This window comes from Entelurus aequoreus, linkage group LG22 (genome assembly GCF_033978785.1).
Source record: "Entelurus aequoreus isolate RoL-2023_Sb linkage group LG22, RoL_Eaeq_v1.1, whole genome shotgun sequence".
In the NCBI taxonomy this organism is placed as follows: Eukaryota; Metazoa; Chordata; class Actinopteri; order Syngnathiformes; family Syngnathidae; genus Entelurus; species Entelurus aequoreus.
This window is the reverse complement of record NC_084752.1, coordinates 39770349-39789704: the sequence shown is the minus strand read 5'-3', so window position 1 is coordinate 39789704 and position 19356 is coordinate 39770349. Positions and strand designations below refer to the sequence as shown.

The window sequence follows — 19356 nt, the reverse complement described above, 5'->3', positions numbered from 1 at the left end:
ATCAAAGTAAAGCTGCATCCTGACTTTGACCAAAAAATATTTTCGATGTAAAACAAAACATACTACTACTTTCCACCATGTGATTTTCATCAGGCATAAAACCCAATTGGTAAAGCGTACAAATCCATATTTCCTACTTACAAATTTGGCGCCACAACGAGTCGTAATTGTGCTGACAAAGATGAAACATTAATTTAGAGCAAAACGTCATTTTATTTAACTTTGTAGAGTTCACTTTTGGCTGGACTCTGACTTGGATTGGGAGGCCCTGAGAGAAGAAAGGCGACGCCTCTTTGCAATCTGTTCCTGGCGCTTCTCTTTGGCTTCCTGATGGTGTGAGGGAACAAAGTTCAGTCAAGGTTTTTCCACACCACAACTGTGTAAAAATGTCTTCTTGCATCATAGTTGATGTAACAATAGAATATAAAAGTCCTGCTCACCTTCATCCTCTTGGCCAGCAGCTTGGCGTACTCTGATGCCTCCTCTTTGTTCTTCTGGGTGCGCTGCTTCTTCAGGGCGATACGGCGACGTTTGTGCTGCAGCACACGAGGGGTCACCAGTCTCTGGATCTTGGGAGCCTTGGATCTTTGCTTCTTGCCTACCAAAGAGCAAAGGATGCCAATGAGTACACATGGTGCCCACCACAGTAAGTACAGTATCATGTCTTCTGTGTCACAATCACCACAGTAAGTACAGTATCATGTCTTCTGTGTCACAACCACCACAGTAAGTACAGTATCATGTCTTCAGTGTCACAATCACCACAGTAAGTACAGTATCATGTCTTCTGTGTCACAATCACCACAGTAAGTACAGTATCATGTCTTCTGTGTCACAATCACCACAGTAAGTACAGTATCATGTCTTCTGTGTCACAACCACCACAGTAAGTACAGTATCATGTCTTCAGTGTCACAATCACCACAGTAAGTACAGTATCATGTCTTCTGTGTCACAATCACCACAGTAAGTACAGTATCATGTCTTCTGTGTCACAATCACCACAGTAAGTACAGTATCATGTCTTCAGTGTCACAATCACCACAGTAAGTACAGTATCATGTCTTCTGTGTCACAATCACCACAGTAAGTACAGTATCATGTCTTCTGTGTCACAATCACCACAGTAAGTACAGTATCATGTCTTCTGTGTCACAATCACCACAGTAAGTACAGTATCATGTCTTCTGTGTACCACAGTAAGTACAGTATCATGTCTTCTGTGTCACAATCACCACAGTAAGTACAGTATCATGTCTTCTGTGTCACAATCACCACAGTAAGTACAGTATCATGTCTTCTGTGTCACAACCACCACAGTAAGTACAGTATCATGTCTTCAGTGTCACAATCACCACAGTAAGTACAGTATCATGTCTTCTGTGTCACAATCACCACAGTAAGTACAGTATCATGTCTTCTGTGTCACAATCACCACAGTAAGTACAGTATCATGTCTTCTGTGTCACAATCACCACAGTAAGTACAGTATCATGTCTTCTGTGTACCACAGTAAGTACAGTATCATGTCTTCTGTGTCACAATCACCACAGTAAGTACAGTATCATGTCTTCTGTGTCACAATCACCACAGTAAGTACAGTATCATGTCTTCTGTGTCACAATCACCACAGTAAGTACAGTATCATGTCTTCTGTGTCACAATCACCACAGTAAGTACAGTATCATGTCTTCTGTGTCACAATCACCACAGTAAGTACAGTATCATGTCTTCTGTGTCACAATCACCATAGTAAGTACAGTATCATGTCTTCTATGTCACAATCACCACAGTAAGTACAGTATCATGTCTTCTGTGTACCACAGTAAGTACAGTATCATGTCTTCTGTGTACCACAGTAAGTACAGTATCATGTCTTCTGTGTCACAATCACCACAGTAAGTACAGTATCATGTCTTCTGTGTCACAATCACCACAGTAAGTACAGTATCATGTCTTCTGTGTCACAATCACCACAGTAAGTACAGTATCATGTCTTCTGTGTACCACAGTAAGTACAGTATCATGTCTTCTGTGTACCACAGTAAGTACAGTATCATGTCTTCTGTGTCACAATCACCACAGTAAGTACAGTATCATGTCTTCTGTGTCACAATCACCACAGTAAGTACAGTATCATGTCTTCTGTGTCACAATCACCATAGTAAGTACAGTATCATGTCTTCTGTGTCACAATCACCACAGTAAGTACAGTATCATGTCTTCTGTGTCACAATCACCATAGTAAGTACAGTATCATGTCTTCTATGTCACAATCACCACAGTAAGTACAGTATCATGTCTTCTGTGTACCACAGTAAGTACAGTATCATGTCTTCTGTGTACCACAGTAAGTACAGTATCATGTCTTCTGTGTCACAATCACCACAGTAAGTACAGTATCATGTCTTCTGTGTCACAATCACCACAGTAAGTACAGTATCATGTCTTCTGTGTCACAATCACCACAGTAAGTACAGTATCATGTCTTCTGTGTCACAATCGCCATAGTAAGTACAGTATCATGTCTTCTATGTCACAATCACCACAGTAAGTACAGTATCATGTCTTCTGTGTACCACAGTAAGTACAGTATCATGTCTTCTGTGTACCACAGTAAGTACAGTATCATGTCTTCTGTGTCACAATCACCACAGTAAGTACAGTATCATGTCTTCTGTGTACCACAGTAAGTACAGTATCATGTCTTCTGTGTCACAATCACCACAGTAAGTACAGTATCATGTCTTCTGTGTCACAATCACCACAGTAAGTACAGTATCATGTCTTCAGTGTCACAATCACCACAGTGAGTACAGTATCATGTCTTCTGTGTTCCATCAACTTGCCTTCCTTGGTCAAGGGTCTCCTCACCACGTACTGTCTGACATCATCCTCCTTGGCCAGGTTGAAGAGCTTGCGGATCTTACTGGCCCTCTTGGGACCCAGGCGGCGAGGGACGGCGCTGTCAGTGAGGCCGGGAATGTCCTTCTCGCCTGAGGAAAAACAAGGTCAGGTTCTGCACAATACAGCGGCAAACATTGGATGTCAATGTGAGAGCACTTCAGTTCAACCGTCCACTGTTTGCTGGGTCTGGTTGCATCTGGACAGCAGCTCCACAATTATTGTTGCACACTCTGTCCAATCCTTAGGACTACAGAAGAGTCCAAAGGAACCACTGATGTGCCATGACTCAAGGTTCTAGTGACTTCAAAATAGGGCTGGACCATTATGGCTAAAGGAGTCAATAAGATAATTATTCAGTCATTTGAAAACAGTATTTCACCATGGATGTGAGGACAAATTGAGAGGGGTGGAATTTATTTTGGCACCAAGTGCTGCCACGCAAACCCTGAAAGAACATTTTAAAAATTAAGACTTTCCTGTAATTGGGTGCATTTCTACATTATATTTGACCTTCTATTTATTCTCATCTACCAACCTTTTTTGGCACACGTGCCACGTAACGTACGAGAATTTTTACTTTTTTCTAGTCGATAATTTACTAACATTATCATTGAAAATGTAAAATTGTAAAACAAAGGTTTCCATTTAGCAACTCTATCCTGTAGCCACGCCCCCTCAGGTAATATACTTCCTGTGTTGTGACTTCTGTTTACAATCAAGTCACATCTAAACTATACATACAGATAAAAACTGCAACTGGTTTGGAACTAACAGTGTTTGGATAGTAATTAGCACTTGTTGTGGTGCTCCCCGTCAGTGCGGCGTTTAGGCCAGGAAAAGTGAGAACCTGTGGCTGAGGCAAGCCTCAACAAATTTTGTTTAAATCAGATTTTTATCGATATTTCATTTAAAAAGAAAAAGGAATACCTTATTTTTCAGAGTATAAGTCGCACCTGCCGAAAATGCATAATAAAGAAGGGAAAAAACAAGTCACACTGGAGTATAAATTGCATATTTTGGGGAAATGTATTTGCTAAAAGCCAACAGCAAGAATAGACATTTGAAAGGCAATTTAAAATGTCTAAAGAATAGTGAACAACAGGCTGAATAAGTGTACGTTATATGAGGCATAAATAACCAACTGCTATGTTAACGTAACATATTATGGTAAGAGTCATTCAAATAACTATAACATATAGAACATGCTATACGTTTACCAAACAATCTGTCACTCCTAATCGCTAAATCCCATGAAATCTTATACGTCTAGTCTCTTACGTGAACGACATCAATAATATTAGATATTTTACACTAATGTGTTAATCATTTCACATATAAGTCACTCCTTAGTATAAGTTGCACCCCCACCAAACTATGAAAAAAACTGCGACTTAGTCTGAAAAACACGGTTCTTTGACGCAAACTCCCATCCCTCCAGGACCAGGAGGCGTGTGGGTCGGCTCACAGCTGAGTCTTCTCACCCTGGACACAAACTATTCTGCCCTCTCCCCTCAGGCAGGAGACTACGCTCCATCCAGACCCACACCTCCTGCCACCTGAACACGTTTCCCCTCAGCCATCAGGCACATGAACAATAACAAGATCTGATGGCTCAGTTACAGCTCATGTTATTACCTATTCTGTGAACCCGTTCTCAAACAATGGCAATAAAAACTATTCTGATTCTTATAACGAACGTGACTTTTCATGTTTTCCGCATAAATTTTCTATTCCTGAAATTAGTAGAGAATAAACCAAATAATTTTAACAATAAATTGAAATAACAGCAATACAATAATCAGTTTTTTGGTTTTTAATTCCGTTTAGACTTGGACAAACTTTAATGATCCGCAAGGGAAATTGTTCCACACAGTAACTCAGTTACAAAGGATGGAAAGGACAATGCCGGTATAAAACAAACTAAAAATGTACCGCAGTAGCAATATAACATATGTAATATTTACATAATATATGTACAGTATATGATATACACTGATATGTTATATCAGTTTAACTTTTTACACTTATCTTACCACTATAGAGTGAACTTTTTGCGTCATATATAAAACGTAATAAAATGCAAAAATCCTTACATTTATTGGTGCAATACAAGTCTAACTATTTTAACCAATATTTTAAAACAAAATAGTATTTTTGTAAATATATCAGTAAGTGCTTTAGGTACATTATGCTGTGTAAAGTACATTTTATAAAACTTATTTTGTTGCACAGACTGCAGTTATTGCTGTTCTGAGCGTGACAAATAAGAAGACAGAAGATTTGAGGCTGCTTAAAAGCAAGTTTTCCACAACAATATTCAGGATCATGAGAAGACAAATCTAAATGTGAATAATTGTCCAGCCCTAATTGAAAATGTACGCAGGCTCAGATGGTATGGTCCTACAGCTTTACCTTTCTTGATAATGACCAAGTTGAGCACGCTAAGGTTGGCGTCAACGATGCAGCCACGGACAGACTTGCGCTTGCGCTCGCCGGTCCTGCGGGGCCGGTAGCAGGAGTGGCCCTTGCTGAGCAGCAGGCGCACGCGGCCCTGAGTCAGCACGCCTTGCTTCATGGGGAAGCCCTGCTTGTCATTGCCTCCGCTGATGCGCACAACGTAGCCCTGGGAACAAAAAAGGTACATTTCAAAAATGACATTAAAAAAAACTATCAGTAACTAAAACAAATCTGCATTCCTTTTCAAAGCACACAAATGTTATTGTGTTGCAGATAAAGCACTTGAGAGAGCTCTGCAGTTTCAACCTGCCACGGTTACGGTCAGGTCGCATCTGGTGAGCGCTCCTCAGTTACTCTGGCAGCACGCTGTCCCGCCTTCATGACTACCGTTGAGTCAAAAAGAATCCACTGGTGTGCCACGTTTACCTGGACTCAACTGCAAAACTTACCTTCCACTCGTCTCCTAAGGGGTCAGCGCCCACTTCGGCGGCCATACGCTTCTCATAGAAGGTACGCAGCTTACGCTCATCATCCACTTCAATGAGCTTTTGGCAGCCAGTAGCCGGGAATGAGATGTTTAGCTGCAAGAAAACAGGAGATGTTGGTCACCGGCGCCTAACTTGCACTGCTAATAACAACTTGACACAGGAGCGGTGCAGACATCACAACATTACTTACTCATCAAACGTAACTTGATACACAAGTTCATCTACGGTCTGAACAGTTCCACACACAGAGATAATCTATTCAATGTCCGTCTGCGACTTAAAGCGGCATGTAACTCAAGGAAAGCCACATGACACATTTACTCCTTCAACAGCTAAGACAATGTTTTTCAACCTTTTTTGAGCCAAGGCACATTTTTTGCGTTGAAAAAATGCAGAGGCACACCACCAGGAGAAATCATTAAAAAACTAAACTCAGTTGACAGTAAAAAGTCGTCATCGCAATGGTTGGATATGACTTTAAAGCATACCCAAGCACGCATCACTATAGCTCTTGTCTCAAAGTAGGTGTACTGTCACATCACACCCTGACTTATTTGGAGTGTTTTCTTGGGTGTAGTGTTTTACTTCTTGTCTTGCGCTCCTATTTTGGTGGCTTTTTGTCTTTTCTTGGTATTTTCCTGTAGCAGTTTCATGTCGTCCTTTGAGCGATATTTCCCACATCTGCTTTGTTTTAGCAATCAAAAATACTTCAGTTGCTTTTATCCCTCTTTGTGTGGAAATTGTTGATTGGCACGTCATGTTCGGATGTACATTGTGGACGCCGTCTTTGCTCCACAGTAAGTCTTTGCTGTCTTCCAGCGTTCTGTTTTTGAATGAATTATCTTTATTTTCATTGTACAGGTACAGGTCCAACGTTTTGTTTACTTTGTAGCCAGTTCAGTTTTAGTTTCGTTCTTCATAGCCTTCCCTAAGCTTCAATGCCTTTTCTTAGGGGCACTCACCTTTTGTTTATTTCTGGTTTAGGCATTACACACCTTTTTAACCTGTATTCTGCCTCCCGCTGTTTCCGACATCTACAAAGCACTGGGTGAGGGCGGACCTACGTCACTTCCGCCTACCAATCCCCTAGCAACCGGGAATTCGTTGAAAACAAACCAGCTCACAGCGAACACAGCATTGACAGAAAAAGCATTTAACGAGCGTTGTGGCTTGGAAGTCTGCGTTAAATCCTTCATTTACGCATTTTTACTTATTCGCATATCGTGTGAAAAAACGAAAATGTATTATTTGCGTCAGACTCGTCACAGTGAACTTTAAAGCTTCTCAGGCTTAGCTTAGCTTGCTAGTTAGCTTAGCCTGCGCGCTACTAAGAAAGAGACACGGAAGTTATCAACAACAAGATCAAGTGTTAGTGTATACAATATTGAGAGATTTGAGGGCTACATGAAAATTATAGGGTTTATTGGTTTTTAAAAACCCAACTGTTAAGTGCAAATTTAAACGAAACCAGTTTTCGAAAATAGCTAGCTAGGCTATAGACTATATAGTATATTACTTACTTAACTTAATCCTCTTCTTCCCGGATGGGAAATAAGGCTTCAACGACTCGACGCCATTCATCTCGCTGCTGTGCTCGTCTCTGTGCCTCGCCCCATGTAAGCCTCATCTCTTTCAGCTCCCCTTCAACTGTTCTTCGCCAGGTGTTCTTTGGCCGCCCTGGCTTACGTTTTCACGGTGGTGTCCATCTTAACGCTGCCTTTGGTATCCTCTCGTTGTCCGGTTTTCGAAAATAGCTAGCTAGGCTATAGACTATATAGTATATACCGCATGTTATTTTTGTACAACAACTTCAGCTGTCGAACGTTATAAGGTACAAATTCAACAAGTACAACATTAGCACGGACGTATAGCCAAGTTGTGGTTAAGAAGGTGGATTTTTGTTCCTTAAACGGAGTGATCGAACACACGACCCGGGACTTTGGGGGACTCCAGTGAGAACCGTCCTCGTTTACCCGGTGTAAAGCTGCGAGCCATTTGTCTCGTCTCTGTGGGCTTTTATCACGCTTTGGCAGAAAAAATACAACCTTTGTTTTCCCTGTTTCCAGTTGTGGTTAGCACAACCAAAAACAACAGTTTTTCGGCATTTTGGAGGCAGAATGACGGGTTTAACCAGCGTAGGTCGACAGGTTAAAGAGTAATGGCAACGGTTTGTTTTAAACGCCAGTCTGGTTGCTATGGCTCGAAGAACCCGTATGTCGCTCAGTTGCCCGGATGTCGGCCCTCACCCATTAGCTATTGGCTGGACCCCGACTTAAACAAGTTGAAAAACTTATTCGGGTGTTACCATTTAGTGGTCAATTGTACGGAATATGTACTGTGAAATCTACTAATATAAAGTTTCAATCAAACTAATGTGCCGCGGCACAGTGGTTGAAAAACACTGAGCTAAGCTAATAGCCGAAATGGTTGTGACACTGCAACTCCGGTGTTAATTATCTCGAGGCACGCTCTCTCGTTCTATATGTGTATAAACACATTACACCTCAAGAACGAAGCACAATACTTCAGTGCAACGGCGGTGTCAGCTTGATGCACATGTCTTTACGTCGGCGGCCATGTTTCCATACTCGCTAGCATACAAGTCGGCGCTCGCTTGACTAAAATCTAAACTCATCCTCAGCGATAACGCAAATAATCCACCAGTATCATACAGCACGTTTATGTTTACAACCAACAATTTACACTAAGCATAGTATTTCCATGTAAAGAGTTCCCTACACAAAGATACGCTTTAGCAAACCTATTACCTTCATTTTGCCAAACCGCCTCAACGACGGTCCGCCACGGGAAAGAGACCGGATATCCGCCCAGTGCTCTCACATAGGCCTGGCGCATTATCGCGATAACTGACGAAACATGAACAAAATTGGTTATTGGCTATTTTAACAAACTATTTTACAAGATATAAACATTTTGACGTACGCAACATCATGAAAAAGATGCATTACGTTATTTTTTTTAATATATTAAATTCGATTATTAAATACAATTACATTGATAACGTTTACCGTGAAAACAAACTCATAAAAAGGAAATAAAAAAATATATTTTCAATAATGTGCCTTTGAAAACATAAAATTAATCAAATTATTAGCGTTTTTAGCTTTTAACCCACGATCAGAGCTTGTCTAGACGTCGACAAGACAGTTACCGTCCCTCTTCTCGCCTTGCGTTAAATTACGGTTAACTAACGTAAATCGTCTTTTGGTGAGCTGGAGAGTATTTCACAATAAAAACATACATAGGGAAATTAAGTGATATGACTTTTTTGATGTTACATTTTGATATTAGTTTTATAACGACTCATTGACAAGTTTGAGCTTAGTCGTACAAAATGGGTGCAAGCGAAACCGGGTGTACGTGGAAGGGAAGTGACTCACCGAGTGTATGCGCTCTTTGGCTGCAGCCTCAGCGATAACGCAAATAATCCATCAATATCATACAGCACGTTTATGTTTACAACCAACAATTTACACTAAGCATAGTATTTAAAGTATGTAAAGAGTTCCCTACACAAAGATACGCTTTAGCAAACCTATTACCTTCATTTTGCCTAACCGACTCAACGACGGTCCGCCACGGTAAAGAGACCGGATATCCGCCCAGTGCTCTCACATAGGCCTGGCGCATTATCGCGATAACTGACGAAACATGAACAAAATTGGTTATTGGCTATTTTAACAAACAATTTTACAAGATATAAACCTTTTGACGTACGCAACACCATGAAAAAGATGCATTATGTTATTTGTTTTTAATATATTAAATTCGATTATTAAATACAATTACATTGATAATGTTTACCGTGAAAACAAACTCATAAAAAGGAAATAAAAACAAATATTTTCAATAATGTGCCTTTGAAAACATAAAATTAATCAAATAAATTATTAGCGTTTTTAGCTTTTAACCCACGATCAGAGCTTGTCTAGACGTTGACAAGACAGTTACAGTCCCTCTTCTCGCCTTGCGTTAAATTACGGTTAACTAACGTAAATCGTCTTTTGGTGAGCTGGAGAGTATTTCTTAATAAAAACATACATAGGGAAATTAAGTGATATTACTTTTTTGATGTTACATCTTGATATAAGTTTTATAACGACTCATTGACAAGTTTGAGTTTAGTCGTAGCGAAACCGGATGTGCGTGGAAGGGAAGTGTCTCACCGAGTGTACGCGCTCTTTGGCTGCAGCCTGAGCAAGTGTCAACGCGTGACGTCGATAGTCGCAGCCAGCAGGAGGTTTTGCTCGGCGAAGTAACTCTCGGCATCAACAGTGTCTCCCACCTCGGCTTCTTCTTCGTCAATCCACCCAGCGAACAAAGAGTCCAGAACCACGACGCCGTCGGGCATGTTAGCGTGGCGTCGGAACGGAAGCGTCCTGTGCCCACGTCGCGACTAGTCCAGACATGAGTAACGTTAATGTGATGTTCTGGGATCACTTGCAGGCTGGCAGCTCGGACGTGGACTGGTGTGAAGGCAACTACCTCATCTACTCGGGCATCGCGGAGTTCTACAACACGGTGAGTTAGTTACATGTCGGCTTTCTTCACATTTGTGCCCTTTTTCGTTTTCTTTCTAAGAAACTGTTGCCACCGACTGTTCGGAGCTCCAGCATCAAGTCACACACTTCCACCTCCAAACATTTCTTTTCGTCCCTCATGGGTTGTTTCCCTTGTTTTGTCATTGCAGATCAGCAACATTTTGTTTTTTGTTTTGCCGCCCATATTAATGTGCTTGTTCCGCCAATATGCAACACATTTCAACAGTGGGATTTACCTCATTTGGACCCTGCTGGTGGTGGTCGGTAAGTTGGCTTAATTGACTCATGTGATCTTTGTTTATGTGTGGTGACGTCATCGTCAGCTCACGTCCAGCAGGCACCAGACATTGAAACAACGTTGAGGACTTGTTATATTAGGTCCTTGACCTTAAGCTACTCAAACCAGGCCTGGCCCTAACCCAGGGGTCGGCAACCTTTACCACTCAAAGAGCCATTTTGGCAGGTTTCACAAATTAAAGAAAATACCACATGTACAATGCAGTTTCGGCTTGCTCACGTAAGTGACAGCAAGGCGTACTAGCTCAGCAGCCACACAGCTTACACTGACGGTACCAATACCCAGAATCCCATGCAACCCTAACTCTTCCGCGCAACCAACGCACGGAGAAGGGGGGGGGGGGGGGGTTGATGTGTGGGGGGATTTGGTGGTAGCGGGGGTGTGTAATGTAGACCGGAAGAGTTAGGGCTGCATGGGATTCTGGGTATTGGGTGTGTTGTGTTTATGTTGTGTTACGGTGGGATGTTCTCCAGAAATGTGTTTTTCATTCTTTTTTGGTGTGGGTTCACAGTGTGGCGCATACTTGTAACATAACAATGTTAAAGTTGTTTGATACGGCTACCGTCAGTGTAAGCTGTGTGGCTGATGAGTAAGTATGCTTTGCTGTCTCCTGTGTGAGCAAGTAAAAGCAACATACAACATGTGGCCGGACTGGCACACTGTCTGTAAATGCTATAGCGGACAATTATTGCAGTGCAATTAGGGCACTTCCTTTATATAGTAATTAGAGTGTAAATATGATTATATTTCCCCTGGGAGTTATCTATGAGAGGCACTGAGATCCACAAGTCTCCTGGGAAAATCGGGGGGGTCGGCAAGTATGTAGCTGAGCCGCATCAGAGTGGTCAAAGAGCCGCATGCGGCTCCGGAGCCGCGGGTTGCCGACCCCTGCCCTAACCAATCTGGCGCCCTAGGCAAGATTTTAGGTGCCCCCCCCCCCCCCCCACATCGGCAGTGAAGTGTATACACTCACAAGAAACCGAATAGCTTTGTCTTTGACCTTTTTTTTTTTACTTAAAGAAAGCAAATGAACATATTATATTAGAATGTTATGTTATGATTATCTTTAACCGAATCACAGCAGTGCTCAAATTAAAAAAACAGCATTCCCTCTCATGTGATATTGCTTAATTAACATTAATGATGTGCACTTTAACAACTAGGCTTACAACTATACCTAATATATAAAGGGGTGGAAAAGTGACTATTACCTGCAGGGCAAACATTAGCTAACCAGAAGGCAATAACAATGTAAACAGAAAACACCTGCTTAAAAGATCTAATACAAATGTCCCTGAGGAATGTAAGGTGGGAGTACTGTAATTACCTAACGTTACATTATTATTTTCCATAACAATTTAGCCCCCTCCACAATATTAACCCGACGTTAAAACAGAACTAGCTATTTATTGATTAGCAATTGCCGAATCATGTAACATTAGCTTAATGCTAAAAAGCCAGGTTACTATCACATTCTGTAACAGACAAATAATTTCATGTAGGCTAACGTTACCTACCTGCTATACCTCTGTCTTTTTCTCGTTTCTCCTCCTCTTCTTTTCTATTTTTTCTTCCCTGGGCACCTGACAGTTTTGGCCGTTTTGACATCTTGTGTTGATTTTTTGATGCGGTGATGTCCATAAACAGTCACGATACGGGAAGGGAGGGGGCGCACCGTGCGGGGGGATGGGGGGGGGGCGTAATGTTGTAACAAATAATATCTCTATTAAATAGGCTTTACTTTGCATTTTAATTAACTTGGGATTATTTTTTGTATTTAGAAATAATAGTACCAACTTTTTTTTTTTTTTCCTCCAACATTTGTGGCCCTGGCGTGGCGCCCCCTGATGGACGGCGCCCTTAGCGTTTGCCTATACGGCCTATGCCACGGGCCGGCCCTGACTCAAACATAACGTTGGAACAACGTTTATTCAATGTCAGGTTGTGACGTTGATTTGACATTGAATTTTGGTCATTTCCCAACCAATATTCTACAACACAAATACAACGTTGAAACAACATGCTTTTTGACGACGTTTATTCAATGTCAGGTTGTGACGTTGATTTGACATTGAATTTTGGTAATTTCCCAACCAATATTCTACAACACAAACACAACGTTGAAACAACATGCTTTTTGACGACGTTTTTCAATGTCAGGTTGTGACGTTGATTTGACATTGAATTTTGGTCATTTCCCAACCAATATTCTACAACACAAATACAACGTTGAAACAACATACTTTTTGACGTTGATTCAATGTCAGGTTGTGATGTTGATTTGACATTGAAATGTGGTCATTTCCCAACCAATATTCTACAACACAAATACAACGTTGAAACAACATGCCTATTGACGTTGATTCAATGTCACAACCTGACATTGAATCAACGTCAATAGGCATGTTGTTTTGATTTGACCATTGAAATTTGGTCATTTCCCAACCAATATTCTACCACACAAACACAACGTTGAAACAACATACTTTTTGACGTTGATTCAATGTCAGGTTGTGATGTTGATTTGAACATTGAAATGTGGTCATTTCCCAACCAATATTCTACAACACAAATACAACGTTGAAACAACATGCTTTTTGACGTTGATTCAATGTCACAACCTGACACTGAATCAACGTCAAAAAGCATGTTGTTTTGATTTGACCATTGAATTTTGGTCATTTTCCAACCAATATTCTACAACACAAATACAACGTTGAAGCAACGTGCTTTTTGACAACGTTAAATCAATGTCAGGTTGTGACGTTGATTTGACCATCAAAATGTGGTCATTTCCCAACCAATATTCTACAACACAAATAAAACGTTGAAACAACATGCTTTTTGACGTTGATTCAATGTCACAACCTGACATTGAATCAACGCCAATAGGCATGTTGTTTTGATTTGACCATTGAATTTTGGTAATTTCCCAACTAATATTCTACAACACAAATACAACGTTGAAACAACATGCTTTTTGACAACGTTTATTCAATGTTGGGTTGTGATGTTGATTTGACCATTGAAATTTGGACATTTTCCAACCAATATTCTACAACACAAATAAAACGTTGAAACAACATGCCTATTGACGTTGATTCAATGTCACAACCTGACATTGAATCAACGTCAATAGGCATGTTGTTTTGATTTGACCATTGAAATTTGGTCATTTCCAAACCAATATTCTACAACACAAATACAACGTTGAAACAACATACTTTTTGACGACGTTTAATCAATGTCAGGTTGTGATGTTGATTTGACATTGAAATTTGGTCATTTTCCAACCAACAACGTGGATCCAACGTTGGACATCAACGTTGTCTCAATTTACAAATACAACTATTTTGTTTCAAAGTCAGTTTTAAAGGACATGTATGTAGAATGAAGGTTGCTTGATGGTGTAGTCATTGCATCACAACAGTTGTTCTGTGAACCAGGCCTGCTATTTAAAAGTGCATTCTCAGCACATTTCGATATCAAACGGAGCTATCAGCTTTACAGGAACAACTTTGCACGTGGACACATTGTGTATTGTTGTTACATAATTGTGTATTGTTGTTACATAATTGTGTATTGTTGTTACATAATGCCTTCAGGGTTCTCCCGACTTTGCCAACCTTTGAAGTTGGCCCCTTTTATCATTAAACATATTCAAATAACACGGCCATGAGTGTGTGCAGTAACAATGTTCATTTTTGCCTCTTTCAGTCATTCTAAAAGACATTTTGTGACGAGCCCCCCTTCTTGTCAAAGTCTCACCAAACTTGCTGCCACTTTTTGTTGTCTGTTATACTTTTTATTAGAGATGTCCGATAATATCGGTCTGCCGATATTATCGGCCGATAAATGAGTTAAAATGTAATATCGGAAATTATCGGTATCGGTTTTTTATTTTCAGTATCGTTTTTTTTGTTTGTTTGTTTTTTTAAATTAAATCCACATAAAAAACACAAGATACACTTACAATTAGTGCACCAACCCAAAAAACCTCCCTCCCCCATTTACACTCATTCACACAAAAGGGTTGTTTCTTTCTGTTATTAATATTCTGCTTCCTACATGATATATCAATATATATCAATACAGTCTGCAAGGGATACAGTCCGTAAGCACACATGATTGCGCATGCTGCTGCTCCACTAATAGTACTAACCTTTAACACTTTATTTTACAAATTTTCATTCATTACTAGTTTCTATGTAACTGTTTTTATATTGTTTTACTTTCTTTTTTATTCAAGAAAATGTTTTTAATTTATTTATCTTATTTTATTTGATTCATTTTTTTTAAAAAGTACCTTATCTTCACCATACCTGGTTGTCCAAATTAGGCATAATAATGTCTTAATTCCACGACTGTATGTATCAGTATCGGTTGATATCAGTATCGTAAGTAAGGGTTTGGTCAATATCGGAATATCGAATATCGTCAAAAAGCCATTATCAGACATCCCTAATTTTTTTCCAGAACTTGAGTTGATTTAATTTGTAAAAGGTTGTTACATTGTTTAATGCATCCAGCGGGGCATCACAACAAAATTAGGCATAATAATGTGTTCATTCCACAACTGTATATATCGGTATCGCTTGATATCGGAATCTGTAATTAAGAGTTGGACAATATCGGATATCGGCAAAAAAGCCATTATCGGATATCTCTAAGTACCAGTATACCAGCACAACTAGAGATGTCTGATAATATCGGCAGATAAATGCTTTAAAATGTAATATTGGAAATTATCGGTATGGTTTTTTAAAATTATCGGTATCATTTATTTATTTTTATTAAATCAACATAAAAAACACAAGATACACTTACAATTAGTGCACCAACCCAAATAATCTGCTTCCTACATGATATATCAATATATATCAATACAGTCTGCAAGGGATACAGTCCGTAAGCACACATGATTGTGCGTGCTGCTGCTCCACTAATAGTACTAACCTTTAACACTTCATTTTACTCATTTTCATTCATTACTAGTTTCTATGTAACTGTTTTTATATTGTTTTACTTTCTTTTTTATTCAAGAAAATATTTTTAATTTATTTATCTTATTTTATTTGATTCATTCTTTTTAAAAGGACCTTATCTTCACCATACCTGGTTGTCCAAATTAGGCATAATAATGTGTTAATTCCACGACTGTATATATCGGTTGATATCGGTATCGGTTGGTATCGGTAATTAAAGAGTTGGACAATATCGGCATATCGGATATCGGCAAAAAGCCATTATCGGACATCCCTAGTTTTTATGTTACCTTGTGTTATGCACCTTGTCAAAATCTATCCAAACTTCTCCCAAATGTTTGTGCAGTAATGTTGTTTTGATTATAGTTTTTATGTTATTCATATTTTATTATTCATAACCATCCCCCCACCTTGTCAAACTGTTCCCAAACTAGTCCGAAACATTTGTGCTGAAAAAAATGTCTAACTATTATAGTTTTATTTTTTTCATAACGAGCGATTAATGATTAATTCTTCATCTAGAGGGGAAGATCTAAACATCCCATCATTTGGCATCCCAGTGAGAGCAGACATTGTGATTGTTTTATTATGTTGGTAGTTTTTATAACTTGTTTAGCACTTAGCAATACTGCTACGTGATGCTTAGTGCTTCACTAAAGCTGGACCTGTTTATCATGTAGCTTCGAAAACTGGTAGCTCATCCTCCTTATATTCAGCCTCAAAAATATTAGCTTCTGGGTCATCATTTGTTCCAAAGTAGTCTTTGTTGTCTCTCATGAAGTCTGCCATGGTTAGTGGTGTTGTTGTTGTTGAAGGTGAAAGCGAACATTGTGATGCGTTTATAAAATGAGTATGCCGCCATATGTTTAAAATGAGCAAAATGCGTAAATATTACACGTTATTATGAATAGTAGCATTAAACAGTCCGTCGTGTCCTCGTGTGTCATGTCTTTTTATTTTTTCGGACTATAATGTGCAATAATGTTAAATATGCATATGTATGGATATATGCATGTGTGTGGATATATACATATATATATATATATATAGATACATATCTTCTTTTTTTAATCTTTTTTTACTATTTATATTAGTAAATGATTGTGTATGCACCTTAGGGGATCTGCTCCAATTTCGTTGTTCTATAAACCTGTTCACTGTAATAATGACAATACAACTCTATTCTATTCTATTCTTCTTTACCCCCCCCCCCCCCCCAGCACTGCAAACACTGAAATCTAAGTAAGATGAAATATGTCAAATAAGGCTGATATTTGCTTATTTTCTGTCTGATAAGATCATTCTTCTCACTAAGCAGATTTGATGTTAGAGTGTTTTACTTGTTTTAAGTGTTTTGCTCCTAAATGATGTCAGTAAGATATTACAGCTTGTTGCTGAGATGTTATGAGCTATATTGAGTAAAACAGGCTTGAAACTAGAATATCAACTGTTGCAAAGCTGTGTCATCAACACTCACAAGTAGAAAACTACTTTTTTAAAGTCATCATTTCTTATTTCAAGCATGAAATTAAAAAATCATGATTTTGGCCGGGGGCGGGGCTGTATATATGCGCACTAATTGACTGAAAGAGCACGCACTTGGTGCGATGATGTCATGTTATCCATGGAAAAATGCATTTTTAGACAATATGATTAGCCTGAGCGGCTAGGAGACCCCGAGAGTAACAAGCGCTTGCCTTGTTGCCTTTCCATTAAGAACAATAAACTAGTTCTTAGTATAAGTTTGCTGGTTTGAAGAAATGCGCATATCATTATGTCAAGATAATGGCACTAGCATTTACTTCATTTAAGAATATTTTTCTACATATTGAGCAAAAACGTCTCTTTTTTTTTCCTACCAAGAAAAGTGCACTTGTTATTAGTGAGAATACACTTATTTTAAGCTATTTTTGGGTTCATTGAGGTTAGCTAATTATTTACAGAGTCCCTTTGGGACAGAGGACTCTATTGTATTTCTGGCGTTTTATTATTAGCCTCTTTCAGCTGTAATTTCACCCCCTTAACATGCTTCAAAACTCACCAAATTGAACACACACATCAGGACTGGCGAAAATTGCGATCTTATTAAAAAACCAAACCCCAAAACTCAAAATTGCGCTCTAGCGCCCCCTAGGAAGAAAACACAGACAAACCTGCCTGTAACTCCCGGTAGGAATGTCGTAGAGACATGAAACAAAAACCTCTATGTAGATCTCACTTAGACCTATATTTCATACACAGACAGCCACCAGCAAGAATCAACAGGAAGTTTGCAATTCCCCCTTCAAAACAAAAGTTGTGTAAAAACAGTCACCTTTTTTCATACATTATCTCCTCTGAGCGCGTTTGTCGTGTCGGCTTCAAACTAGCACAGGAGAGAGATTGAACCCTTCTGATTAAAAGTTGATGAAAGACTTTTAATTACTGCTCCGGTTTGGATTTTATGAGCCCTCAAAGTCGGTCCCGTCCATCGCTGCTTGCAGCTCTAATCAGGGTCCGCACAGGACTATTGTCAAAGGAATCCCAAAGGGAGTCCTTTTGCAATGGGACGAAAGGACACTATTGAATTTGTAAGGTTTTATTATTCTTTATTCTTTATTATTATTATTCCGCAGCTTTGCGCACTACTTTGCCCCCCTTAACATGCTTCAAAACTCACCAAATTTGACACACAAATAGAAAAAAGTGACCCAAAAACTTTAGTAAAAAAACCTAACCTCAAAAATCTAAATTGCGCTTTAGCGCCTGCTAGGAAGAAAACTGCCTGTAACTCCCAGTACGAATGTCGTAGAGACATGAAACAAAAACCTCTATGTAGGTCTCACTTCGACCTACTTTTTATTAATTAATTTCTTCGGGCAAAAATCAACAGGAAGTTGGCAATTTCCCATTCAAGACAAAAAATGACTAAAAACACTCATTTTTGCCTCTTTGAGCTGTAATTTGACCCCCTTAAAATACTTCAAAACTCACCAAACTTCTCACACACATCGGGACTGGTGGAAATTTTGATCTAAAAAAAAAAAACCGAACCCCAAAACTCAAAATTGCGCTCTAGCGCAATTTTTGAATAAAACAGAGACAAAACTGCTCCTCAGAGGAAACTCAGACAAAACTGCTTGTAACTTCCGGTAGGAACGTCTTAGAGACATGAAACAAATACCCCTATGTAGGTCTCGCCTAGACCTACATTTCATAGATTGACATCCTTCAGCAAAAATCAACAGGAAGTTTGTTATTTCTCCTTCAAAACTAAATTTTTGTTACAACCGGTCACCAAACATCAAACATTATCTCCTCCGAGCGCGTTTGTCGTTTCGGCTTCAAACTGCTACAGGAGAGAGATTGAAAACCTTCCGATTAAAAGTTGACGACGGCGTTTTGATTCGGGCTACCGTTTAGATTTTACGCGCCTTCAAAGAAAACAACCACTGTGCCGCGACACCTAGGAAAAAAAACACAGACACAACTTCCTCTAACTCCCAGTGCGAATATCGTAGAGACATGAAACAAAAACCTCTATGTAGGTCTCACTCAGGACTACCACTGGACAAAAGTATTGGGACACCTAGGACTAGCACCTGCCAAAATGCGGACCCGACCAACGCTGCTTGCAGCTTTAATTATTCTTTATTATTATTATTCCGCAGCTTTGCGCA

General features: G+C 39.4%; 2 protein-coding genes across 4 annotated transcripts in view; one reads left to right on the top strand and one right to left on the bottom strand.

Annotated features, from left to right (window-relative positions):
- Window positions 1-193: 193 nt before the first annotated feature.
- Window positions 194-9495, bottom strand: LOC133639691 (small ribosomal subunit protein eS6). 3 transcript variants are annotated; one of them, XM_062033217.1, is made up of 6 exons: window positions 9416-9495; window positions 5814-5945; window positions 5320-5530; window positions 2850-2996; window positions 441-598; window positions 194-327 (listed from the first exon to the last, which is right to left on the bottom strand). In XM_062033217.1, the coding sequence occupies exons 1-6, from the start codon at window positions 9419-9421 to the stop codon at window positions 232-234; spliced, it is 750 nt and encodes a 249-aa protein (XP_061889201.1). In that variant the 5' UTR covers window positions 9422-9495; the 3' UTR covers window positions 194-231. The 3 variants fall into 3 exon arrangements, with proteins under 3 accessions (XP_061889201.1, XP_061889202.1, XP_061889200.1); XM_062033218.1 differs by lacking the exon at window positions 9416-9495 and adding an exon at window positions 9254-9402; XM_062033216.1 differs by lacking the exon at window positions 9416-9495 and adding an exon at window positions 8621-8720.
- A 574-nt stretch (window positions 9496-10069) lies between these two features.
- The window catches only part of LOC133639689 (alkaline ceramidase 2-like), a 46513-nt gene continuing 37226 nt past the window's right edge, over window positions 10070-19356 (top strand). The window contains exons 1-2 of the mRNA XM_062033212.1: window positions 10070-10394; window positions 10564-10678. Coding sequence (XP_061889196.1) covers window positions 10281-10394; window positions 10564-10678 — 229 coding nt within the window. The 5' untranslated portion in view covers window positions 10070-10280. The remainder of the gene's footprint in view (window positions 10395-10563; window positions 10679-19356) is intronic.